Genomic DNA, 24,437 nt, shown 5'->3' with positions numbered 1-24,437 from the left:
GGCATAATCAAATATTTGAGAAAGCTTTATATAAATTTCTCAAAGCTAGTACTTCAAATGGAATCGGAAGCATTTATTATGTAATTTTGAATGTTCACACAACTGAACCTTGCTTGGGAAATACAAGGCTGTATGTATCATGTGTGGCAATTTTTTTTGTCTTGCCATTACTTGACTCTTATCTACTAATAGAAGAAGGAAATTTTCTTTAAATCTTTACAGGTTTCCCATACAATTTACTTTGCAAATACTTTGTTTTTCTGTTGCGCTCTTAGATCCTGGGGGGTCTTGTGCATGTGTGTATTGCAGTGCATCCAGTCCTGCTGTTAAATATGCTGGAACACAACTGAGAAGGGTGGCACGCCCATCTGTTGCTTCACAAGCAGAAAAGAGGAACTCGTGGGACAGTAATCACTCAGAGTAAGATATAATTTCTATAATATTACTTCTTGATCCAGGAAGTGGTCAATGTGCTAGCATGCAACATATTTATTATTTTTTCTTGAAGAAGATAGAACTGTTGTTTTTGACAGTGATCACAGGTAACATCTTTTATTATTGAGCATAATGTAAGAAATAAGTGCCACTTTTTGTGCATGATGTAAAAGCTCATAGTGTATATAAAATGTCTATTTTGAGATTGCACACTGAGGATACACTTGATAACTACAGCCACAACATGAGGTGGCTGCAAATATACAGTATTCGCTTCTTTGGTTGTCATGGCTCGTACAGTTGTAACAACTATGGCTTAAGAGACTTACACCATCTTCAAAGTAGTTTTGCACTGTATGTAAAATGGCATATTTGGATATTCTGTCTTGAGTGGAGACGTGTTAATTGTATCTGCGGTTGTGTTAGAAATAAAGGCATGAAATGACAGAGCTAAAACTGAGTAACGACAATGAAATATTTCATTTTTGTAATTTATATCCTTTATGATAAAGTGACATCCTTAGTCACATCTTGACAAAGGGGAACAAGGAATGCGGGGCCTCCTTTGCTGCCTCCATCTGAAAAGAATGTGCGCTGTAAATACTGGAGACTCGAGCATTCAGCCGACCACTTCCTTTGCAGTGAAGGGGCCGCCTTGCGTCGAGCTTCTGACTCACTTGCATCTCGGTGGCCTCTGAAAACGCCATCCAGTACTACAGCAGCTGAAGCACGTCCGCGCACTGTCAGCTTGCCACTGCGTCCTCCTCGTCAGGTGGTGATGCAAGAGTGTGATGATGGTGGTGTGAAGTTAGACTCGTCTTCATACCGGTCAGTGTGCCAGGACCTCAATGGACTCAAGACTATGCTCCTCAAGCTACGCCGCATACTACAGGATGTGAGTGTTTTTTGCATTTCAAACATAAGCCACGAGGTCACCTGGTATTGTAGTTGGTAAAGAAAAAGTAAATTTTGCAAAGAAAAAATAACTTCGGTTCATATTACAGCGGAGTTGTTATATGCTAGGTTCTTTTGGTTTGTGTGAGTAGACAAAAAGGATGGCGGCCACCGCAGAGCTAAGAGAGCTGAAGCATAAAGCAAAAGCATATCGTTGGCTATGTCCCAGCTGTGTTTAATCGCGGGAAGTGTCAAAACATATTGTCATAAAAAAAATATTGTAATAAAAAAAGTAAAACCAGGATAGACACTATTTAGTATGGATTGCAATGTGACATCACAGGCTCTATGCAATGGTTAGGCTGTGTGCGGTGAGGACTGCGGAAGAACAGTGCGCCTATGAAGAACAGTCGTGAACAGAAGCGGGAATGTGCGTGGCGGGACGGCGGGCGGCACGTAATACGGACGAAGATCGTGCCAGAAATGCCAAGTGTATGCAACTTTGGTTGCATCACCCGAGTCCACTCCCATCATAACTGCAGGTGATTTCAACATCGACGTGTCTCAGCCAGATGGAAAGGAGTTCGTGGCGTTCGCTTGGAAATGTTTGACATTTAATGTTACACAAGCATCGGTGTGCCCACGATGCGTCATCGGTCATGTATACACCTCACATTGGCCAAGAACCTTTCCAGTGTCGCCACAGAGCCACTGGCCGTATATCATAGCAATCATAAAGCAATAGTCTCCTTAGTGATCAAATAATAAATCCAAGAAAGCAAACAAAAGAAGCCTAAAAATAAAAAAAAAACATTCCGTATGCAACGTAATAAAACAACAAAACACCGTGAAAAAACGAAATTCATTGTGGTATGTATCTTTTATTTTCAGTCAACATATTTATCAACATATTTATCACCATATATACAGCTCCACTGGCCATCCACCTTCACAGAGTGGAATGGCTCTGAATTTTTTTCTCTCAATCTCTGTGCGACTAATTTTAATAGCCTTTTGGGCTTAAGTTGAGAAGTATGCTGAAAAAAAAATTTTTTAAAAAGGAGCAAGATAGTCAAGTCTGTTAAAGCCAGTCACAACATTTAGTTTTAATGATTAATACTTTATTATACAAACATGCAAATAATTCTCATTCACAAATGTATGCATTGTGCATCAGTGGCAGCAAATAGCATCTCATTGATAGAACTCAAAAGGGTATTTTGCCAGTGTTTGCTTCTCCAGTGGTGTTTTCCAGATCTATTTTGGCAAAATCAAAGGAAGCAAATGAAACTTCGGGCGCTAGTTATTATTTGACTTGGAAGTGCAGCCCTCCATACTGCATTGTTGGGGAATATTCACAGTTGAGCACCTAGGCCAATAATTTCTCCCCATCATATTATGTGAAGTTTCTTTAAATGGTGTAGTCTTGTGTATGTACCTGGTGGGTACATTACTGCTACTGCTAGATTGGCCCATCTTGTTCCATGCAGTGAGGCCATATTTGACATCTTGCTGAACACATCAGGTCATCTCTGAGACTTGCTGCATGTACATCACAAATGTAGTGAACTCAACTATTGCAGCAGTAAAAGAAGTTATAAAAATGGCCCAAGTGGGTCATTTATTATTTGTCTTTGTCTTGGAAGAGATTCAGGGCCATGGAGGTGCCTATGCTTTTTGGCACTCTCTGGACTAGCTTTCTGCACAAAAGGCTGGAGGAGCCACTGATCACTTTGAGAATGATTGCAAAAGTTCCAAGAACGTGCCTCAAAGACGCTGCTAAATGCAAAGCCACATTGGAAGGCATTAAGTTTGCGGAAACAATTGTACACACCTCCATTGTAGTGAATAAGGCAAGATTAGTTTGTCTGCAATTATCTGTAAACTGACAGTGCTAGTTCATAAGCTTTGGAAACTGCTCTCAGGACTCTTGTGTTTTTGAGGGAAAATGAGTTGCAAATAATCTGTTGTATGAGGGTAATTTCTAGTAATTGGAACTTTTGACTGTAAACTAACCGCAGTTAATTAATTAATTCATTCATTTACACTTAAAGGGCCCCTCACCAGGTCTGGCTATCTTGAACTGACAAGTGCAGTGCATACAATGTGTGGAAACGATCGTGTCTGCTAAGTATTACATCCCTACGCACTTTGTAAAGAGCTTAAATTTCAAACCAAATGCTGTTTGCCCTTCTCCTCTCGGGCACCGTGCTCCCAGCCAGACAGCAGACGTCAATCGCGCAAGTGCATCTATGTGCATGGTAGTGCTGTGATGTCACTCATAGTGACATGCGACTTCGAGAATTATTCTAGGCTACATCAGTTATTTATTTAATCTCTTGCTTCAGCAGATGAGTTAAAGTTTAGAGAAATAATAAAACATAAAAACTGAATGTCTGTGTGTTTTTGCTTTACTTCCTACTGTAGCAAGGGAGATATACTTCCGTTTCATCTGCTTGTTCCCAAATCATTCAATTGTGCCTGCAGAGAACAAAACTGTCATTTTCTACTATGTTCCAATGCCGTGATCATGCTTTTTCATAGTCACGTCTGCCTCTGTGCTCGGGATCGCTCGTGATACTGCTAATCAGGTGTTCTTGTGCAGAGCGTGCAAATTTGTCCGTTGTGCTAAACTGTGACATATTTGTCACACAATCCTCTGGCTCTGGTATGAGAGAACACAGCGAGGGAATTTCGCTTGTGGAGGCTAAATGGGATAAGTGGAGAGAGTGTCTATGTTGGTGATGATGCTCGCCTCCTGAAATCATGTGTTCGTGGCACTTCAAATATTTCTGTTTCTACTATTAATTAACTAATTTGAAAAAATTCTTGTGGTAGAATACTCCTTAGAGGGCACATTACAACTTCCAGCATATCACCTTGAATTAGCTCTGTGGGCTGGTGAGGGGCCCTTTAGTGGCCCCAGTGGGACATTTATTACATAAGGGGGGAGCAAATACAAAGATATATTTGCAAAATTAGAAGCGCAAGACAATAAGGCAAAAAGTTACAAGTATGACAACAGACACCGAGAAAAAGAGAATAATAATAATTAACAACATAATATGTAAATGTATTATTTCATAGCAACACTATGGTCTACCCTGTAGACAAGTAGTACGTAACAACTGTAATTCACAATTTCAATTGAGCTATATTAACAGCAAAGAAAAACTTACTGCACATTAACACTTGTAATTATTAGTCACTAGTTCTTTAAATTATCAGGTATTGCACACAATGTTGTCTAGGAGTCTGTTCCATTTTCCAGTGGCAGCAGGTAGCAGTGATTAATTAAAGGCTACATTTTTGCTGAATACACATTGAACAGATGAGGAGTTAAGCAGCTGCCAAGAGGTATGTAATGTAGGGGAAAAAATATTATTATGCAGGCTAGGAAATTTGTAATATAAGTTGTGAAACATAATTGTAATGTGCACATGTGCAATGATCTGGTACCCACACTCTCTCAGACAAAGGTACACCCTTTGGGGTGTATATCTGCCACACAACAATAATCGTCATCTGCCTTGCTTGTGTTTCCTTTCTTGAAACGCTGCGCCCACTACTTTCCTGTCGGGAATGCTATGTCATGCTGATAGCACGCATGCCGTTCATTACTGGGAAGTACCTGGCTCGCAGCATTAAAGAAAGGAAATGCGGACAAGACAGATGGCGTTTATTGTTCTGTGGCAAGATACAACCCAAAGGGTGTAATTTTGTTTGAGTGCATGAGTGGAATGCACCTGCTAAATGCTGCAATGTTCCCCATCACCACAGCTTATATTTAAGAGCTGTTGCTCACTTTAACTTCACTCATGGGGCAAATTATAATAATCGCAGTAGTCTCCAAGAAAACTGTTTAAATTTGGAATGTGCACCATTTTTGGCAGAAAAGCTACTCAACAAGTTGGAAAATAGTACAACTCATCTAGGTATTTGAGAACATATTGACGACTTCAAAAATAGCAGCAATATGTGTGACAAGAAGCAAAATATTCCTTCCAAAATTTTTCATTGTCTCTTTTACTACTGTTTCTAGGACTGTTGGATAAAACCATCTTCAACCTCAATTATTGACTGAATCTAGCTTTGACAATGTCTGCATGCTCGGATCAGGTAGTGCGTGTTGATGTTGGGCAGTGGTTCCACAAAAGCAGCATTGAGCGAGTTTTTAGCATGGTGTGGCTCTTTGTTAGTCTCCTTATATGTAGCAGTGTAGCCAGCTTATATTGGGAATTACGACACCACATTGAGGGTGATGTGGTTGCAGAAATTCACAGCCAGGTACTCTTGTGTCACTCGGGCCTTGTGGGAGCAAGCAAATTTATTACTTAGGAGTGAGTGGCGCACAATGGCATTGTGCACAAAAAGCCTGACTGCTGAACCCTTGAAGTTGCGGTGACCTGCACATAGGTGACTAGGACAGCGTATCACTTACCAAATTAAACCACTTTATTTCCAATGCATAAGTTGGGGGTCCTCCAGGTAAAAAGCTGTTAGAGACAACTTGAGGAGCCCTGAGGAACTTGGGATATCTCCTGTGCCAGACTGGAAACTTATCATCATCATCATCAGCCTGGTTACGCCCACTGCAGGGCAAAGGCCTCTCCCATACTTCTCCAACAACCCCGGTCAGGTACTAATTGTGGCCATATCGTCCCTGCAAACTTCTTAATCTCATCCGCCCACCTAACTTTCTGCTGCCCCCTGCTACGCTTCCCTTCCCATGGAATCCAGTCCGTAACCCTTAATGACCATCGGTTATCTTCCCTCCTCATTACATGTCCTGCCCATGCCCATTTCTTTTTCTTGATTTCAACCTCGCCCAATCTGCTCTTTTCTTATCCCTTAACGTTACACCCATCATTCTTCTTTCCATAGCTCGTTGCGTCGTCCTCAATTTAAGTAGAACCCTTTTCGTAAGCCTCCAGGTTTCTGCCCCGTACGTGAGTACTGGTAAGACACAGCTATTATACACTTTTCTCTTGAAGGATAATGGCAACCTGCTGTTCATGATCTGAGAATGCCTGCCAAACGCACCCCAGCCCATTCTTATTCTTCTGATTATTTCCGTCTCATGATCCGGATCCGCCGTCACTACCTGCCCTAAGTAGATGTATTCCCTTACCACTTCCAGTGCCTCGCTACCTATCGTAAACTGCTGTTCTCCTCCGAGACTGTTAAACATTACTTTAGTTTTCTGCAGATTAATTTTTAGACCCCCTCTTCTGCCTTGCCTCTCCAGGTCAGTGAGTATGCATTGCAATTGGTCCCACGAGTTACTAAGCAAGGCAATATCATCAGCGAATCGCAAGTTACTAAGGTATTCTCCATTAACTTTTATCCCCAATTCTTCCCAATCCAGGTCTCTGAATACCTCCTGTAAACACGCTGTGAATAGCATTGGAGAGATCGTATCTCCGTGCCTGACGCCTTTCTTTATTGGGATTTTGTTGCTTTCTTTATGGAGGACTATGGTGGCTGTGGAGCCGCTGTAGATATCTTTCAGTTCAGTATTTTTACATACGGCTTGTCTACACCCTGATTCCGTAATGCCTCCATGACTGCTGAGGTTTCGACAGAATCAAACGCTTTCTCGTAATCAATGAAAGCTATATATAAGGGTTGGTTATATTCCACACATTTCTCTATCACCTGATTGATAATGTGAATATGGTCTATTGTTGAGTAGCCTTTACGGAATCCTGCCTGGTCCTTTGCTTGACATATACCTTGGAGTAAATGTGCTGGATAGGTGACAGAGGCATTGGTGAAGACAAAGTTAAGCGCCTAAACAGACAGAATGAAAATGGTGATGGTCTATGGTGATTCAAAGCTGTGTTCTCAAATACCTCACGAGCCCGGTATACTTCTTAGTTGTGGCTGGTAGTGTGTGAGGATTTGGCCAATATTTACTATGACTCTTTAAATATGTTTCAAATTTTAAACTCTGAAATGATGGTAGGAGTGGTGAGAATCTAGCAAAATGGGAAGTTCCTTTTAAGTGTTAATTTCTGAGCCAACGCTGAGTTTCAGTAGTGGTTATAGCCACTGCAGCATTGAGAAAGAACACTGCTGCTCAGAGATTGACAGTGTGCTTCAAATTTGTATTGTAGATACTGATGTGTGGTTGTGACTGTCTTCAACTGAATGCTGCATGTACAATTGTCCTTCGTTCTGTGTGTGTGCTACAGTTTTACTACGATTGCAACATCAGAGCTCTTGATCCTCGCAAGCGACACCACAGGCACTGATTACAAATTAGAATGACACATTAGCTAGACAGGAAAACTGTTGACGTTCTGATCAATAGTAACAAAAACCTATTTGACTCATTTTTATAATTATTTCTACAACTGCTCATATGTGCAATTGTGCGTTGCCATATGCATATCATATAATTGTTTTTGTAACTACCCATAATACTCATATTGTACAATTGTTTTTGTAAGTAGTTATGTGTCTGTATTACTGAACTATAATGCAAATCATCTTGTCATTGCTGCTTTATAGGTGGCTAAAGCTTAATCAGGCTGCGTAAGTGCAACTTTTTTCTTTGGCCACCTATTTTCACAGCAACATAGTATTGTTTACAGCAAAAATAAGTTTTGTGATTGATGGATTAAACAGTGGATTTACAACCCGAGCAGCCTAAAAATATACATTTTAGGTATTATGACCCTAATGCAGTATGTTTATATGCTTTATATTGTGTAAAAGGATTGTACTTAACCAAAGGGGTCCCTGAAATACCTGTGGCCAAGTGAAGGGGTGTCATTGTAGCTGGGAAGTTGAGAACTGCTGACATAAAAGGCTTGGACTGGCAAAGGGAAGTATGAAACTGCCATGTGGACACTGGTAAAATTAAAGAGCATCAAATGGCATGCACGAATGCCCCATTTGGTTCCTGATCAAGTATTCTGAAGTTGCTGTATTTGAAAGGCTTCAAAGATTTGCAGTTAGCTGCTGGCAGTGCTGAGGTTTAATAACCTTTTCTTCTCTAAGCAGGTAATCACCTTGTAAATATCCTGCATGCACATGTGCTCCGGTGCTTGCATCCCAGGTGTTACCATTCCAATGCCTTTTTAATATGTACATTGCTGTTCTTGCTTGCTTCTTTAATATTGCCTACCTTGCTTAAACTCTCAAGTGGTCTACAGTATGTACATGATTATATCTACCTTCTTGTTCTAACATCGTTAGGAGTTTGCACTTGCTGCTTTATTGTTTCCATCAAATTTTGCAATAAGACTGCATTTGTTTGGTCTACGCTGTTGAATGCAGTACTTGGGTATTGTTGTTTGCCTGGTTTGTCCAGACAACAGGCTTTAAACCAGTCCATGTCGTTAAAGCAGCTCGCTCCTCTGATGGCAAGTTGTGCATATGACAATAGATTTAAATTTTTTCCTGTATGAACCAGCCAAGCAGATATGCCAAATGCTTCATTGAACAATGCAGACCAAGAATTGTGTTCTTGTTGCGAAACTTGAGCACGAATAAAGCAATAGCAAGTGCAAAAATTTTTAATGCTATTGTATAAACACTCTTAACTATATGGAAACAAAATATGGTAAAAATTTTAGCAGTTTGTAGACTGTGAATATGAAAAACACTCAAGAAGTCTCCTGCCTGCCTGTAATGTGTATCAGCATTAAATTTTTGTATATGCACATCATGCAAGAATGGCTGAACATAATGACATGAAATTTCATGTCATTATGTTGGGTAGAAAATGAGATAGCAGGAAAGGAAAACTGTATGTGAGGTGAGCACTGGGAGGGACAGATAGCTTCTCCCTCCTTGTTAGCCATGCCTTGCCTTGACTGCCAGATACGTGCAGCTGACTAAAGCTTAGTAACCGTCACTGCCATTTGGGCCTGCACCCTGCTTGAAGTGCATTATTATGATAGAAAACATACTAAAGTTAGTATAAATTCCTTCAATGATGACTACATCTGCTTGTTTCTAAAATTATTAAGCATATTTGAAGCTGCTGTTACGAGAATTAGTGCAGGTAAAATAGTATATCCCCTTTGTCAATGGGCCTAGCCTTCACATTTTGGGCATCCTATACAGGCTGACGCACAAGTGCTAATGCAGTTATTTGTGGGAGATGAAAAGATTGGAAATATAATTCATAGAGCTAGAATGTACTGGAAGCTCTGCCACTTGATAATTCCTTGGTTTGTTTTCTTTTTTGCAGGCTGAGACGCTAAATCCCTTTGAACTCCCAAACACTAAGGTAAGTTGGTTCTGGCAAAGTGAGCATTCTCTTTGCATTGTACTTAGCTTCAGTGGTGACAGCATTCATGGGGTATAGAAATAACCTGAACCAAAACTATCTTTTTTTATACAGGTGGCAGTAATAGTAAAAAAAATCCTGAATTTTCAGTGCTTGGAAATATTCCATGTGTCGAATAAGACATGGATTCTGTGCAGTTTTCTGCGCAATTCAGAGTTGGCATTTTCATCTGTTGTGTGGTTAGCGTCGTTGGGTCCATTCAGTGTCAGGAGCTTGCTATTTTGCCTGTCAGGCTATAATTTGAGCAATACTGTTGTAGTATACTCATTAACATATTGCCATCTCATGTTTTGAGCCAGCAAATGGTCAGCATAATGTGCCCAGCAAAAACGGCAAAGATGAAGATGATGAAGACAAACATCCCACGCCAGCTGGAGAACTGTTCCTTCGTGTCTGGGATTTTGTGTCTGGCTGCTGTTGTGCTGCTTACTCTTGCCTTGGCGCGTAACAAACTGGTGGAGGTGCGGGGTGGTTGGAGCTGCCATTTTCGCTGGGAGCAGTCCAAACTTTGGGGCTTGTCCACGGATCCTTCTGCTGGCGTGGTGTACAGGCGTAAACACTGGTATGGGGCTGGAGCTCCTGCTGCTCGGAGGGATTGATGCATGGATTAGATTACCCTGCACCTCCACCAGTTTGTCACGCACCAAAGCAAGGGTAAGCAGCAGAACTTAACTGGTGACTAGCATGACTAATATGTTTTGTAAACAAAGTATAGTTGACTATTAAAGAGTCCTTGCAACAGCCCTCATTGCCATTTTTCCTGCATCTTGGTCCTTTATGATACCTTATTGTCCTTATGACATTTTTATGTGTGGTATTTCATATTAAATGTGAAACTTATTAACAGTGGGTTTGTTTTAAGGTTCAGCGGAGCATATTCATTAGCTGAATAGTGTAAGGAAAATGTTTTAAAAAGCTCCAGACTCCAGTGATTTTTGATTTTGCCTATCTGAGTTATGGTAAATTGTAGTCATGTGTCTTTGGCTGTTCAATAAATTTATACTTCCACGTGATGTTGTGAAGACTCCCCCACACCAGTGCTGCCTCAACAAATGTCTGTAAAACGCCGAGCGACCCCCCACAATCTGAAAAAATATCCAGTGTGCACGCGATAGCAGATGCACAATGGCTGCAGCACCATCCTTCGGCAAGTAGGACAGGCAAGATGACATGTCTAGTTAGCAAGCCCTATGCAAGTTATCCTTGTGTCATTGTGTTGTCACTGTTCGCCTTTACTATCTTTTACTGTGTTTGCCTTTACTCCTGCATATTTGTTGCACACTTGCTCCATGAACCCATGAATCTCACAGACAGCATGTGCATACTTGTCAAGTTTTACAATTTTACCACAGAATGCCTGATTTTTTAGCCTAATTGTTGTAATCAACCCTATAATATTCATTTTTTATGTTTGTCCATGTATGGAAAAAACTTATATCGAAAGAATGCAAATCTCACATATTTTGCCAAAGCAACAATGTGGAGCAAGCGTCTGTAAAGTTCAATCTGTGTCAGGAAAATCGGTTGGTGATTGTTGTTAGCCTCATAGTAACCAATGGCTACATATTTTTGCATTGGCATCATCAGCTTCTCCTTTTTCCACTCCATGGGTCCTGCCAAGTGCATTCTTGCTGTGTTAAGAGATGCAGTTTCCAAAAAGCACCTTCAACTGTATACTGTTCCTTGTCAATTTGCAGATTTCATGTGACTTGAAAGGTCCTGCAATGAGGAAAATTGCATTAACATGTGTAGTTCATTGACGTTAATATTTTTACTCTGGTTAGTACAACCTCTTGGCACATCTGAACACATGGAACAAAAGGACAGGGACAGTGTTTTCAAGAGCAACAAAAAACTTTGTGCATATCTTTGTTCACCTGTGGTGCAGACTATTCTAGATGTAATTACGGGGAGCATGTGACATTTAAAGGGGCTGCGACCGTAGGCAGAAAGTTTTCATTTTTCCTGGGGGGGAGGCTGGGAGGCCCGACCAGCTTTCCGAACTCCACACACGCATACACTCACGCACACACCTCAGCCTTAGTCTTTTTGCACCACCAAGCATCTGGCATCTCTCGGAGGTGTAATCTTCCTTCGTTGAATTGTCGTAAACTTCGCTATCACTAATGCTGCTTCGCCTTTCCGGAGAAACTGCACCCTCTCTCTTTCTATCTCTGTTTTTTTGTTTTACTGCGAGCCCGAGCATAAGCCCTGCTGTGCATGACTGCTGTCGATTTTGATCTTGAGTGAATCCTGCTTGGCCTTATTTCGGTTATTGAGTGAATTGTACAAGGTGGCCCAACTATCATGCACCAAGTCTTTAAAAAAGAGCAACTGGCTTACTCAAAGAAAACCTGGTGCATATGGTTTCCAGTACAGTGGAGTAGCCGCCAGCAATGTTTTCATTACTGAAGTTTCATTAGGTAATTCTAATTATTTGTCTAACTCATGAAGTACTGTCCTAATTATCAAAGTATCAATAAGGCATTTGCAGGCACAGCGAAGGGACATCTAACTGCAGTATTTTCAGCGACTTACTAATTGCATACAAATTTTTTCCAACTGGTAAAGAAACCTTACGAAATATGAAAAATACTATGGGATTTTGCTCCCACCCGCATCATAAAGTAGCACCCTCAAATATGCTGATTGAAAGCAAATGCTTTGTCTTTCTCAAACCCGAAAAAAGAGACAGCGCATCACTGATAATTATACAGAAGGAGCCCCAACAGCAGGTATCGCGGCTTTGCAGCTATTCCTTCCTCTCATTTCTACGTCACACTTATTATCAGTCTCTCAAGGCTGACTGATCACATTGATAACAAAAGGCCCTTGATAACAAGGCCAAAGCGCCACTCTGACCACGCACAAAATGCGAAAAACAATGTACTAGGTCCAGACTGTTTCAAAATCCCGACTCTGCTCTCACCACATCGAAAGGGTGTGCGTGCAGCTATATTTCGCGCCTGAAACTTGCTTCGGACCAAAGCCAAGTTAAAGCAATGGTTTTATTTTTCATTAGAGTGTATATGTGCTGTGAAACCAGGTTCGTGGCAAAAAATAACAGCGAAATAGACAGGGAAGCTACCCTCGTGTAGAGAAAGGCAAAACCAATGTGTTCAAGGAAATAAATGTACCACTTCTAAATGATCTGAATGGGTAATTGGGACGTATGCACAAAAAACAGAAAAAGAAAACATCTGATTTCAGTGGCCCTTATTATCTGTGAATTCGTAAATGCTGTTGAACACCAGCTGCCGCCTAGAGCATATGTTCGAATAGGTGACCTTCTGCAGCAACGCAGTACTGAGTCTGGTTTATCACATTTTAAGTGGCGTTCTTGATGACCAATGCTGGAATTCTACGGCAGACATTCGTTATCCATGCCTTGGCTCATCTGACGTCGCCGCCTCGATCATGTAAACACTATCTTTCATATAATTTGAAAGAAAGAAATCGAGTGGAGAGAGGTCAGGTGACCTAGCTGGCCAATTTACAGGCCCGTGCCTTCCAATCTATTGCGCATGAAAAATCGCATCCAGCCAGTTTCATGCTCGGCTGCTGCTGCGTGCTGGCGATACCACGCAAGTGGAAGGCGTTACAGCGGGACTTCGCTGAGAAACTCGTCCACCACTCCGTCAAGGATTTCATCCATGTAATGCTGTCCAGTCAGTGTGTGATCGAAGAAGATGGGACCGATTATAGCACTGGCGCAAATTCTGCACCACACATTGAACGACCACTGGTATTGGTGCTGAGTGTGCTTTTATGCAGTGTGGATTGGAGTCATTCCAATAGTGCGCATTATGCAAACTAACCTGGCTGTTTCCACAAAAATTGGTTTCATCTGTGCACATAATGTTGCTCAAAAAGTCCGGTGACTCATCAGCTTTTATGAGGACCCAGTTCAAGAAATCTAGACGATTTTGCTGGTCTCTATCTTCCAAACGTTGGTGTTGGTTAAGGTGGTACTAGTGAAAGACTGAGTGATTTAGAATCTTCCAAACTGATGACTTGGAAATTGGTACATGGGCGGCCACGTTGTGCACACCAGTATGAGGGTTTGAAGCCATAAATGAAAGAACATCCATGTGTAGGCTACGACTCAAAGATGAAGTCCTCCACCGCTGTTTCTGGAAGCTGCCAGTTTGTCTCAGACTTTCATAAGTTCTGATGATAGTTGATGCATTTGGTCTACCGCCACACTTCCATGACTGACGTATAGTATTTGTGGCCTTCCTCTTGTTGCATTCGCAATTCCCAAGGCAAAGATCATCATTTCTTTCTACTCATTAGAGAAAGACATGGTGGCTGGATAGAAACAAAACGCACCTTTAATTCTTTGCACTCGCGTTAATTCGCTATCTCGTGGTGATAGGTTTTGTGGCAAAAAAGAAAGACATCATCCGTGCATTTTATCTACACTAAGACAACAGCTATCACAGCTTGTTTCCAACTGACACCAAATGTGACGTGTTACTTCAGCTGGGGCGCCGCAGATAAGGCACTATAACTTGATCACAGTGCTTTTCTTTGTTTGCTTTATTTCATTCTGACTAACTCAGAGGGAGTCTGTTCGAGGGCGCTGCTTTATGGTGCGGGTAGGAGCGTAATCACGTGGTATTTTTTATATTTAGCGGCGTTTATTTATCAGGCGAAAAAAATCTGTACGCAATTAAGACGTCACTGATAATACCGCAGTTATATGTCCCTTGGCTTTGCCTACAAATGCCTCATTGACACTTATATAATTAGGATAGTACCTTTCGAGTTAGATAATTATTTACAGTTGCTTAAATAAATCCCAGTAATGCAAAAATTACTGGCGGCTACCCCACTGTACTGGAAGCACTATGCAGTAGGTTTTCTTTGAGTAATGCAATTGCACTTCTTTTTTTAAATATTTGTGCATCATAGTTAATTGGGACACCCTGTATGTATTTGACCTCTGCATGCCAGTGACAATGTTTCCATCCCTAATAAATGTTGACTTATTGGAAGAGTTTCTCCTTTTTTTTTTTCATGAGTCATTAGCATTGCTTACTGGAAAGAGAAGTAATACTGAAACATATCATTCACGTGCATTTCGCACGCCATTGATAAAAGACTCTGCTGAAGGGGTCAGTGAAGTCTGCAGGTTTTTTCAGGGTCAAAAAAGCACGCAAAGCAATTTGAAGCGAGGTGAACATACAGCAGCATATTCATTCCTTAGGCATCAGCTGTTCATACATTTAGGAATAATTGTTAATTGGCTACCTTCTCCTCTTTCAAAAATATAATGAACTTTGTCCAGTGTATGTATTTAAATATACTGTGTGTGTGCATGGTGTTTACAGTGGAAATTTAAAACAATGTTGAAGTGAGGAAATACGGATGAGGCAGCCACCACTGATGCATCTAATGTGCTTGTCATCCTACTGTCAGAATTTGCAGAAATAAAGTGAAATTGTGAATTAGAAGTCGTGCACGTCCATGCCAACAATGATGCAGTAAGCTATTAGACCCAATAAAATTTTAGGTGAAAAGGTAGAGTCAAGTCAAAAGAAACCGCAAATGATTTAGGTGACAAAACTCTGGTAATGACACTTTAGGTGAGGGTATGTCGTCTTTGACATCGCCCGGGGGGGGGGGGGGCCCTCAGCGCCCCCCCCCCCCTTCTGGAGAACTCTGGAGGGGGCTCAGGCCCAGGAGCCCCCCCCCGTAGTCGGTGCCTATGGATGCGACAAACCGTGGTAGCCATGCCACCATTGGATGCACCGGTTTTACCCATTGCACAGCCTCTTCCCGCATGCTGCATGCATTTCAGTGTGTTTGCCCGTACTAGCCCATATTAAATGTTGTATACAGTTCTAAAGAAGAGCCAGTTTCGGCATACATACAGCAAAGAGCTCGTCAAGGGCTCAAATGTCGACAAACGAGGTAAAACTGCAGTGAAGCGGCCATGTTTTCAATGTTCAAGAGAAACTTAAGAGTATGCAATCGAGCAACCTGAAGGGAAGATGCCTGTGACAGACGAATGGCAATATGGAAGCATGCACTGTCGTGGTATAGGTTTCTAAGCACCTTTTTCTAGCTACTTTATATTCTTTAGAGTGAAATTAATATCTCTTTGTACACTGTTATAAAGAGAATATTACATTTTCATGTAAAAAGTACTACATTGAAAGTTGCGCAGGAAATCAATGAGCACATACATTGTAGTGACATCGCCCACTGCTTTCTATGTAAAATGGGTAGAGAAAAGAAAAATGTGCCAGGAGATGTCACTGTGATCGGCAGAGATGTGGTCCTTAAGTTTGTATTTAAAAAACAGGATCTATGTGGAACACTTAAAATTGGGTCTTAATATGTGTATGTAAAGATCACTCCTTTCAAATCATTGCATTCGCACACAGTTGTAAATATTGTTTCAGGCTTCTTGGAAGGCTGCACCTCTTGGGTAGTGAAAAATTTTGCTCAGGCTTGCTGTTGTGGTAATGCTTTGTCCAATTAATGTTTTACCCGCCGTGGTTGCTTAGTGGCTATGATGTTGGGCTGCTAAACACAAGGTCGCGAGATCGAACCCTGGCCATGGCAGCCACATTTCGATGGGGGCGAAATGCGAAAACACCCATGTATTAGGTTTAGGTGCACGTTAAAGAAGCCCAGGTGGTTCAAATTTCCGGAGTCCCCCACTACTGTGTGCCTCATAATGAGATCTTGGTTTTGGCATGTAAAATCCCATAATTTAATGCTTTGTCCAATGTTAGAAAAATGAAGTGACAGCTGTATCTGCTTGGTTTTATAAGGAGGGAAAAAAACAACTATCTTTCCAGAACTATTTCTATCATGCACTGGCTAGTACTGACCTGCCCCATGGCTTTACACACACTCCAACTGGCGATACGCCTGATTTCAACCCCATTGATCCCAATGATGTTTTGCAGGTATGTTAACCTTGGATTTGGTCTATACATATGCATGCTCTAAAAGGTGTTGGTTAAAACGATTAATAAGGAAACAGAGCAAGTGGCACCACACTGTTAGGATAATTGCAGTCTTTTGGCGCTCTCAGTGGTTTTCTGCAGTCTCTAATTGAAAGTGCTGAATTTATCATATGGTGTCTCTCATGTAGCATTAGTAGTATAGTTACATTTTGCTCTGCATCCTTACTAGCTTTCCCCAGTTCGTACTGTCTTTGTTCAGGGTGCCTACAAACTGGGAAAACGGAATTCTCAGGGATATTGAGTAGTCTGGAAAAACGCACGGAAAACTCGGGGAATTTGTGCATCTATCAGGGAAAATTAGCTGTAATATTATTGAAAGGGACTAAAGTCGCGGTAATGCTGGCTCGAGTAACAGACAGGAATTGTAGTGAATTGTCTTTGACGCCCTGTAGTCGGCTGGAGGAGTTGCCAGTGTACATTCTATGACCGACTTTCCGGATTCCTGATAATTTGGACGGCTTCGCGGCACCACCACGTACCCCATAGTCGGTGTATCAGAACATCCGAAATTTCGGACGCAAGAACTCTTCCCCGTCCGATTTTCTGAACGTTTTGCTGTGACCGCAGGTCTGAAATGGCACTAATCAAAGCCACCACCCCTGCCATTTTGATTACCCCGCCGCCTCGAACTGGCACTCTTGCACGTAGATCCACTGGCAGCTGTAGCCACCACTGTGGCAACGCTAGGTCTAGCTGCTTCGACATTCGCTATGAAGCTTGTCGTTGGGTGCCGTGTTTTTTATCGAAATAATTCTCTGCTGTCAGGAATGGCACGAACTCCGCCTTTGTGGTCCTCGCGATTGGCTTAGAAGCTTGGGAAGCACGGTGCGTTGCATAATGCCGGTTCCCGAAAGTTAGCTTCGCCTTTGTACAGAAATGTTACTTGGTGAAGCATACGCAAAAGTATTGCAGTGAAACAACACGCGTGGAAGGGGGCTATTGCCATGGGACACAGTATGTATTTCTTAATTATACACGCGTGCACCCGGTATTTCCTGTTGCAGTCCGAGCACCAGTATGCCTAATACGTCTACTGACAGGCCTTCAGAGCGTTTTCGAATGTGCCTGTGGTGGTTTGAGCCCCTGAGGGCAGTAAATGACATGCATTTATTTTTTCCATCTGGCCGATTTTTCGGACATTTTTGTGGCCCCTAGGGAGTCCGAAAAATCGGACGTGCACTGTGCAACTGACCAAGAAGATGCTTCAAATGGTCCTTGGGGCGAACGAGTGGCGGAAGGAGGACAAGAACAGAAAGGACCTATGCATTGAGGAATGAATGAGAAAGGAAGCGTGCTGCCACCGTTTGGAATGAGCTTGAGCTAAAAAAAAAAAAAACGATGTTGGCTGATGCCGAGGTGCATGTGTCCCTTATCCAAACCAAAATAAACTCTTTAAAGCAGTGAACCACAACACTGAGGCGTCATCTGCGGGCTGAGAGTGTGTCAGGACAATTGAGGTTGACTTACGAGCTGTTGAGAGAGAATCTCAATTGTGACAAAGTTCGAGCCTCATACCACTGAGCTTGCTATCAGTTGATAGAAATAGCTCACATTCGAAAATATTTGCTTCTGTATGCATCTCCTTTTTATTCGTATTTGAGAATGTCCGACTCCATTTGCAATTTTTTTGAAGACATTTTATTTGCTGTGCATTTTACTAACCCCTCCCTTCTATTCTCTTCTTGTGTAACATACACACTACTCCTTAGTATTCAAATTGGATTGAGTAGTTTTTTTTTAAATTTTTTTCATATGCTTATTTGAGAGTGACAGCATCGGGCGATATGGTTTCAGCCCGTCTTGACGTAAAACATAGTTCTGCATCACTCAGAATTTTGCAAAGGCACTCAGGGAAAACCTGGCAAACTCAGCGAATCTGGCAATGTCAACTTGGTAGACACCCTGTTCGTTACATGACTTATTTATGCTTAACTAGTACTTGCAGTGCATTTGTCATTGCATTATAAGTTTTGAGTTTTGTGGTGGTCATTTGCTTTTGTGTACACCCTACACCAGTATGAGAAGGAACACCAGATTTGCATTCAGCGCTGGTATATGTTCCTTGTTCTTGTGCTAAATTCAAGCAAGCACTTCGGAGTCAATTCTCCTATCTGAGAAGTATGTAGCAGGTAGCAGCAAGTAATGTTAAGCTACATGTCTGCAAGTATCATCATGGCTTGGACAGTGTTCTTTTTGTATTAGTGCACTGTGTACATAATGGGCTTTTGTGAAACGTTGTAGATTCATTATTTTTGCTGTGATTGCACATTGACTACTTTGTAGTAACATGTTTGCCATATGAATGCTCCATGTTGCGATTTTGTTGTGGTAATGATTTTGTTGTGGCCATGGCCAACAGGAAAATATGGACCTCAAGCGGCAACTCATTCTAATGCAGCAGCAGCTTGAAGACAAGGACCACACAATTCACCTTCTTCAGCAGCAGATGGTGAGATGTGCCTTGCATGTTCTAGCATACTTGAGACATGGTAGCAGTGGTGTTCCTCTCTCACATTCATTGTTGCATTATATCACTGCTTTAGTTTCACAACACGCCTAACATTCTGTGGTGCCTTCACTCTTTCACTCCTCCTATTCTGCTCTTTATGCTGTGGTATTCCATAGGCTATTTTCCTTGCCTTTTTCACTATGTGAGTGCCAACTTTGTCCAGTGCTTTGCAGTTTGATTAAGAGATAAGAGTGAGTGAGTAAGTAGGTTCCTGTGAGCAAAGAAATGAGTAAAGAAGGTGCCTGTAGGACCATGCTGGCAGTACAATATGCACTGCCAGTGCGGCATGCTCTTCACTTGTCATCTACTACTTGGAAAAGGCACAGTTGGCCTAGTGTTCTGCACGCATTAGTTCTAGTGTAGAAAAAAAAATCAGTCTCACACCAAAGCAGCTAAGCAGCTTGTATATTGTGGTACTAGGCAGGTAGCATGCATGTGCGAATCTCTCAATCTTGAATGACGACATTTTAATTGAAATAGCAGTTTTAGCATTCGTGCCTTTACCTGTTGAAGTTCACATTTTTAGAGCGTAGCTCTTAGGCGCCCGTTCCTGCGGCGAGCATCGGTGTTGGCAGTGTAACTGAGCGAATGAGCACGGTGAAAGAAAAAAGAGCAAACACAGAGCAGGAGATGAAAGACGAGAGCTGCAAACAGCGGAGACCAATGAGAGCGGCCCCTTCAGTGAGTTGTGCGCGGAAAACTCGTGTCATGCGGACCCGCCCCACCGCTCAATGCGTACTCGTATTTGGTCTCAGCCGGACCGCTCATTTCGTGCTATCGTCTGTTCACGCTCAAACTTGTTTGGTATTAATTCAGGTATCCGCAGAACTACTACGTCAAACACTTGTTTGGTATGCATGGTTTGGTCGTGTTCACACTTGTTTCGGTTGTCATGCTTTGCGATTGATTTGTAATATGATTGTATGCACAACACAAATTGTGTAGTACTTTCTGGAAGCCATGTGGCACCAGCGATTACACTGGAACCTCTTTGATGAGTCATGTATAAAAGCAGACATGCTTGACCCACAGGTCCGATTTTTGATGATTGCCGACTCTGCTGCATGTCTCTCTCAAATTCTTTGCCTCAATACATTGCGAAATGAAAACACATATAAAGCTGTGCTCAAATTTCGCATTAGGGAGTATCATAATCGTCGGTGAATATTTTTATTCTTTTTCTGTAAGGCATGAATGTAACTCAAGCGCTTGAGACCACCTCCTCAGAACAACCATGTAAATTGCAATCATTATAAACTATCCTGCAGGCAAGCGTGTGCCCGGTGTGCCTTGTCTGGCTAAGCCCCTGACAATGAGCCACAAGTACAGTAAATTGTGTGCATTTGCATCAGTTACTGACTGGTAGTTTTGCATGCCAAATTGAGAACGGCCACTTCTTCTTAATCAGTGCTAGTTAGTTTATCTTCAGAGTAAGCCGAAACAGTGCAGCTGAACAAGGACAGAGATGCAGTCATGTATTACAGAGAATGTGCTAGTCCTGTGGTGCATGTTTGCTTCTTTTCCCTTGTTTAGTCATGCTGTTTGACTCACTTTGAGCATAGTCATAGTCTACCGTTCTTTGTTCTCAAACTGAAACAGTTGCCAGACCTGTCACAGTGGCGTAGTGGCTTTGGCATTGCGCTGCTAAGCCTGAGGTGGTGGTCAAATCTTGGCTCTGGCTGCTGCATTTTGATGTAGGTGAAAAGGTGAAATGCTAAAATGCCAGTGTACCTAGCATTGAGTGCACGTCCCAGGTGGTAAAAATTAATCCGGAGCCCCCCAACTATGGCACACCTCATAAATATATATGGGTTTTGGCATGGAAAACCCCAGCATTTATTATTATTATTATTATTATTATTATTATTATTATTATTATATTAAGCAGCTGCCAAAATCTGTTCAAGCATGCCAGGGAGATAACACAGCCATCACACTGTGTGGCTGCTGTTTGAAGAGAGGGTCAAACTGCCTAATTTGGTGCTGCCACATTCGAAAGGTTTTTTAGACCTACTGAAGGTTGATAAACAGGGAATCGCAGCAGAAGAGTGATGTAGCCCTCCACAAGCTGAAAGAACAAGAGCAAAAGGGGATAGCCAGGAAGAACATCACTTTCCAGTGCCACGGTGGTCTTTGTACCGACAGTACAAAGACACGAAGGGAGTACAGTATGATCAGCTCATTGTTCCCTTAAGATACAGAGCAGATATACAGATACAGTACCTGTGCCATGGCAACGGCTGGGCCGGTCATCTAGGAATAAGGAAGGCTAAAGTATACTACAATAGGAACACTTAGAAGTGAACTTTCACTGTAGGAGATAGGTGCTTTTACTGACATTGTCCAGAAAAAAACTAAACTTTATTTGGTAAGGACCTGCGGAGGTCATAGAAAAGCTGTCAGACATGAACTATGCCATCAAAATACCGGGCAGGTGTAAAGGCCTGAGGATCTGCCACACGAACCTAATGAAGCCTACTAACAGTGCATTGTGCAACAAAGCTTGCTGCTGGTAGATGTACTTTAAGCTTTCACCTCCTACCAGCAGTCAAAACACTGTTGTATCTTGCTGCACTTAATAAGTATGTATGTACTTGTCTAAAATATTAGGCAGTTTATGCGACTTTAGTTGGTTATAGGGAAATAGTTGTGCTGTAGAGACTAAATAAATAAACAAACAAACCTATAGCCGATATGCATTTATCTTTCCTGCTGTATATTTTGGCTAGAGGTGAGTATTCACACTATTATTTAATAGTGCATTAAGTTTTATTGCAAGGATTATGACATATTTATATTGTTATTTAGAGATGGTCACTCTCCGAAGTGTTCCATTTTTTCAAATTTCTTGCAGTGAAAATGCTCTTCAATATGCTACCAAAGTTGTCATTTCTAAAACGCAGTCAAAAGTGCCTATCTGGCCATAAGGTTCTGGTTAATTGTACATTTTATATCTGGTAAAGGACAGGTTCTATTCCACCCAGTCATTTTAAGACAACCTGTGCATAGGGCACAATTACCTCCAGCATCTTGTAAGTCATGAACTGCCATACGATATGCCCCATTTCTTTTCTTTGCCTACCATCCTATTGTTTCACCTGGGTTGTTGGTTGGTCGGTTGGTTTCTCGCCAAGTAGATTCAACCTCATTCTTAAGGCATTCAGCGGCAGGAATTGAACCTCAGCCCACCAGCGTAGCAGCCAGATTTAAGCCACAAACACCCATATACAGTCAAACCCACTAATAACAATATTCAAATGCCACGATAATTCCATTGTTATAACCGATAATTGTTAAAACGGGGTTGCATGAAAAAATCAAAATAGGGGGATCACAGAGCTAATCTTAGCAAACTATAATGGCGAGGAGGTCAGTGCCCCCCCCCCAATATATCCCAGCCACCTTCCTCCATCTGGCTGCTGATTGTGCTCGCTCATTTAACTGCTTCCTGGGCGCTCCGATCACATGTAACAAGCCGCGGCTGTCGGCATTAAAGAATGGCACTGCTATAACTGCAAAGAGGGGTCACGGGCGGCTAGTGATATGCGAGCACCACTGAGGCAGTGCTTTGATGGGCCCTAAAGGGGCCTTTTAAAAAATGCAAGCAGGTTGCCGCGGCAGCCTGTCAGCTTAAGAAACCCAGAAAAAACTTTGAGGTGAGATTGCCACAAGCATCTTGCCACGTATGTCGCACTGCATTGCACGAGAAAACCCTATGTCCGTCAGCCTTGCCGACATCCTTCTCCAAGGTATCCAGATGCTCCACGTAGTGCATCGGAAGGTTCCTCGCGAAAACGAAGCCCCGAAGGGACTGAATCATCTGCTGGGCCTCCTGTGAGGACAACGTTGAAGCAGCCTGCCCTACCACATCATCACTGCCGTCGTTGCCATTACTATCTGATGCAAGCATGTTTGCGATGATCGACTCATCGGTTAGAAGCCCTTAGTTTCCAAATCTATAGCCATGCGCTTTCTTTTCACCAACAATGTCATGCATTGTTGATTATCAACGGGCGGGTCAATCATCTTCTGTTTCGACGGCGAGTCAAAAGTGGCTGAGAAACCATGTGGCCAGGAACGATTTCAATGCAAAAAACGAACCCGGGGCTGTTTGCAGAACTGCGCTGAATGAGGAGCCAGCGAGAAAGATGCGAGCAGTGCAGTTGGCACGGTCCATTCGTGTTTCGGAGGGTGGCGCGGCGTAGAGATATGGGCGCAGCCCATTCATGTTCGAAGGGTTGGAAGAGCGATGGGAGAGAGGCGTGCGGAGAAGGCTGGAAAATGAATGTGTGGCGGCCGTTCGAGCAGCGGGCCATCGTACAGCGGCTCGAATTTCTCTTTCTTTTTTTTCCTTGTAATGGATTTCGCATTTCACTACCCTTTTTCATTACCGGACACCGAGCAGCCAGACTTCATCGTTATAACTGATAATGCGGCATTGGAGCATTGTAGTAAACGGATTATTTCGCCATGCAAAACATACAAAAGTTGACGGTGCAGCAGCTTCTCATTGTTGTAACTGATATATTGTTAAAACCGGTATTGTTATAAGGGGGTTCGACTGTAGTACTTCTCTTGTGCCAACACCAACTTGCTCTTTCACATGGTTGCCATGTGTTGATTATGATGATGATTTCTATAGTATATGGTACATACCCACAACGTGGTATTGGTCAAGAAGCGGGCAGTACATATTATGCCATCAACTAGCTCTTTGAGACAATCACTTTATGTTGATGATGATTTAAATTTCCATACTATTTAAATTTCCAGGAAAACACATCTATCGCGGATAAATCAAATAAGTTTTTCGGCACGTAAGGCCCTCTGGGCTGTACTTGTCGGCGATAAGGTAGCCTCGCCGCCTACGGGATTATCTGACTGAGCTCTGTAGAATGCTGGGTTGTCATAGCCGGAAGTTCGAATCCTTCTGTAAGTTTTTTTTAATTTGACCATGGTGGGCTTGAAATTCACCTCCTCCAGTGTACTACATCTGCAGGCTTGGAGTGGTGCCTGACACCAGCAAAAAATGCCGTGAGCGAGTGGGGCTATACTAATCCAGGTACAACCAAATTAGGAAGGCCCACTAAGCTTCAACAAACACACTCCCTCACCAGAACAGGAATTGGCCTCCCTGGTGCACTATTCGGCCACTACCTCCCAAATGATTCCTTCAATAAACCCATGGCCCTCAGTCCCCAGCAGCTGCGGAGCACCTGACCAAAGCGGCGGTCAGACCTGTAACGTAGCAGAGGGTGCTAAGAATCTCTGGGTCAGGACAGGCCGCCAATGGAAACTGACCCTGTCA

The 24,437-nt window shown here is 42.4% G+C and overlaps 1 protein-coding gene across 13 annotated transcripts in view; it reads left to right on the top strand.

Annotated features, from left to right (window-relative positions):
• Positions 1-24,437, top strand: part of LOC126548094 (uncharacterized) — an 82,549-nt gene that overhangs the window by 11,614 nt on the left and 46,498 nt on the right. For 12 of the 13 annotated variants that reach the window (XM_055063553.2, XM_055063554.2, XM_055063552.2 and 9 more), the window contains exons 3-7: positions 310-420; positions 1,078-1,330; positions 9,536-9,574; positions 16,450-16,560; positions 18,980-19,069. In XM_055063553.2, the coding sequence (XP_054919528.1) occupies positions 310-420; positions 1,078-1,330; positions 9,536-9,574; positions 16,450-16,560; positions 18,980-19,069 (604 nt within the window). Of the gene's footprint in view, positions 1-309; positions 421-1,077; positions 1,331-9,535; positions 9,575-9,933; positions 11,961-16,449; positions 16,561-18,979; positions 19,070-24,437 lie in introns of those variants that run through there. The other variant, XM_055063560.2, reaches the window with a different exon arrangement.

Source organism: Dermacentor andersoni, chromosome 1 (assembly GCF_023375885.2).
Source record: "Dermacentor andersoni chromosome 1, qqDerAnde1_hic_scaffold, whole genome shotgun sequence".
NCBI classification, from domain to species: Eukaryota; Metazoa; Arthropoda; class Arachnida; order Ixodida; family Ixodidae; genus Dermacentor; species Dermacentor andersoni.
Note: the sequence above shows the minus strand (reverse complement) of the source record. Positions and strands in the feature narration are given on the sequence as shown.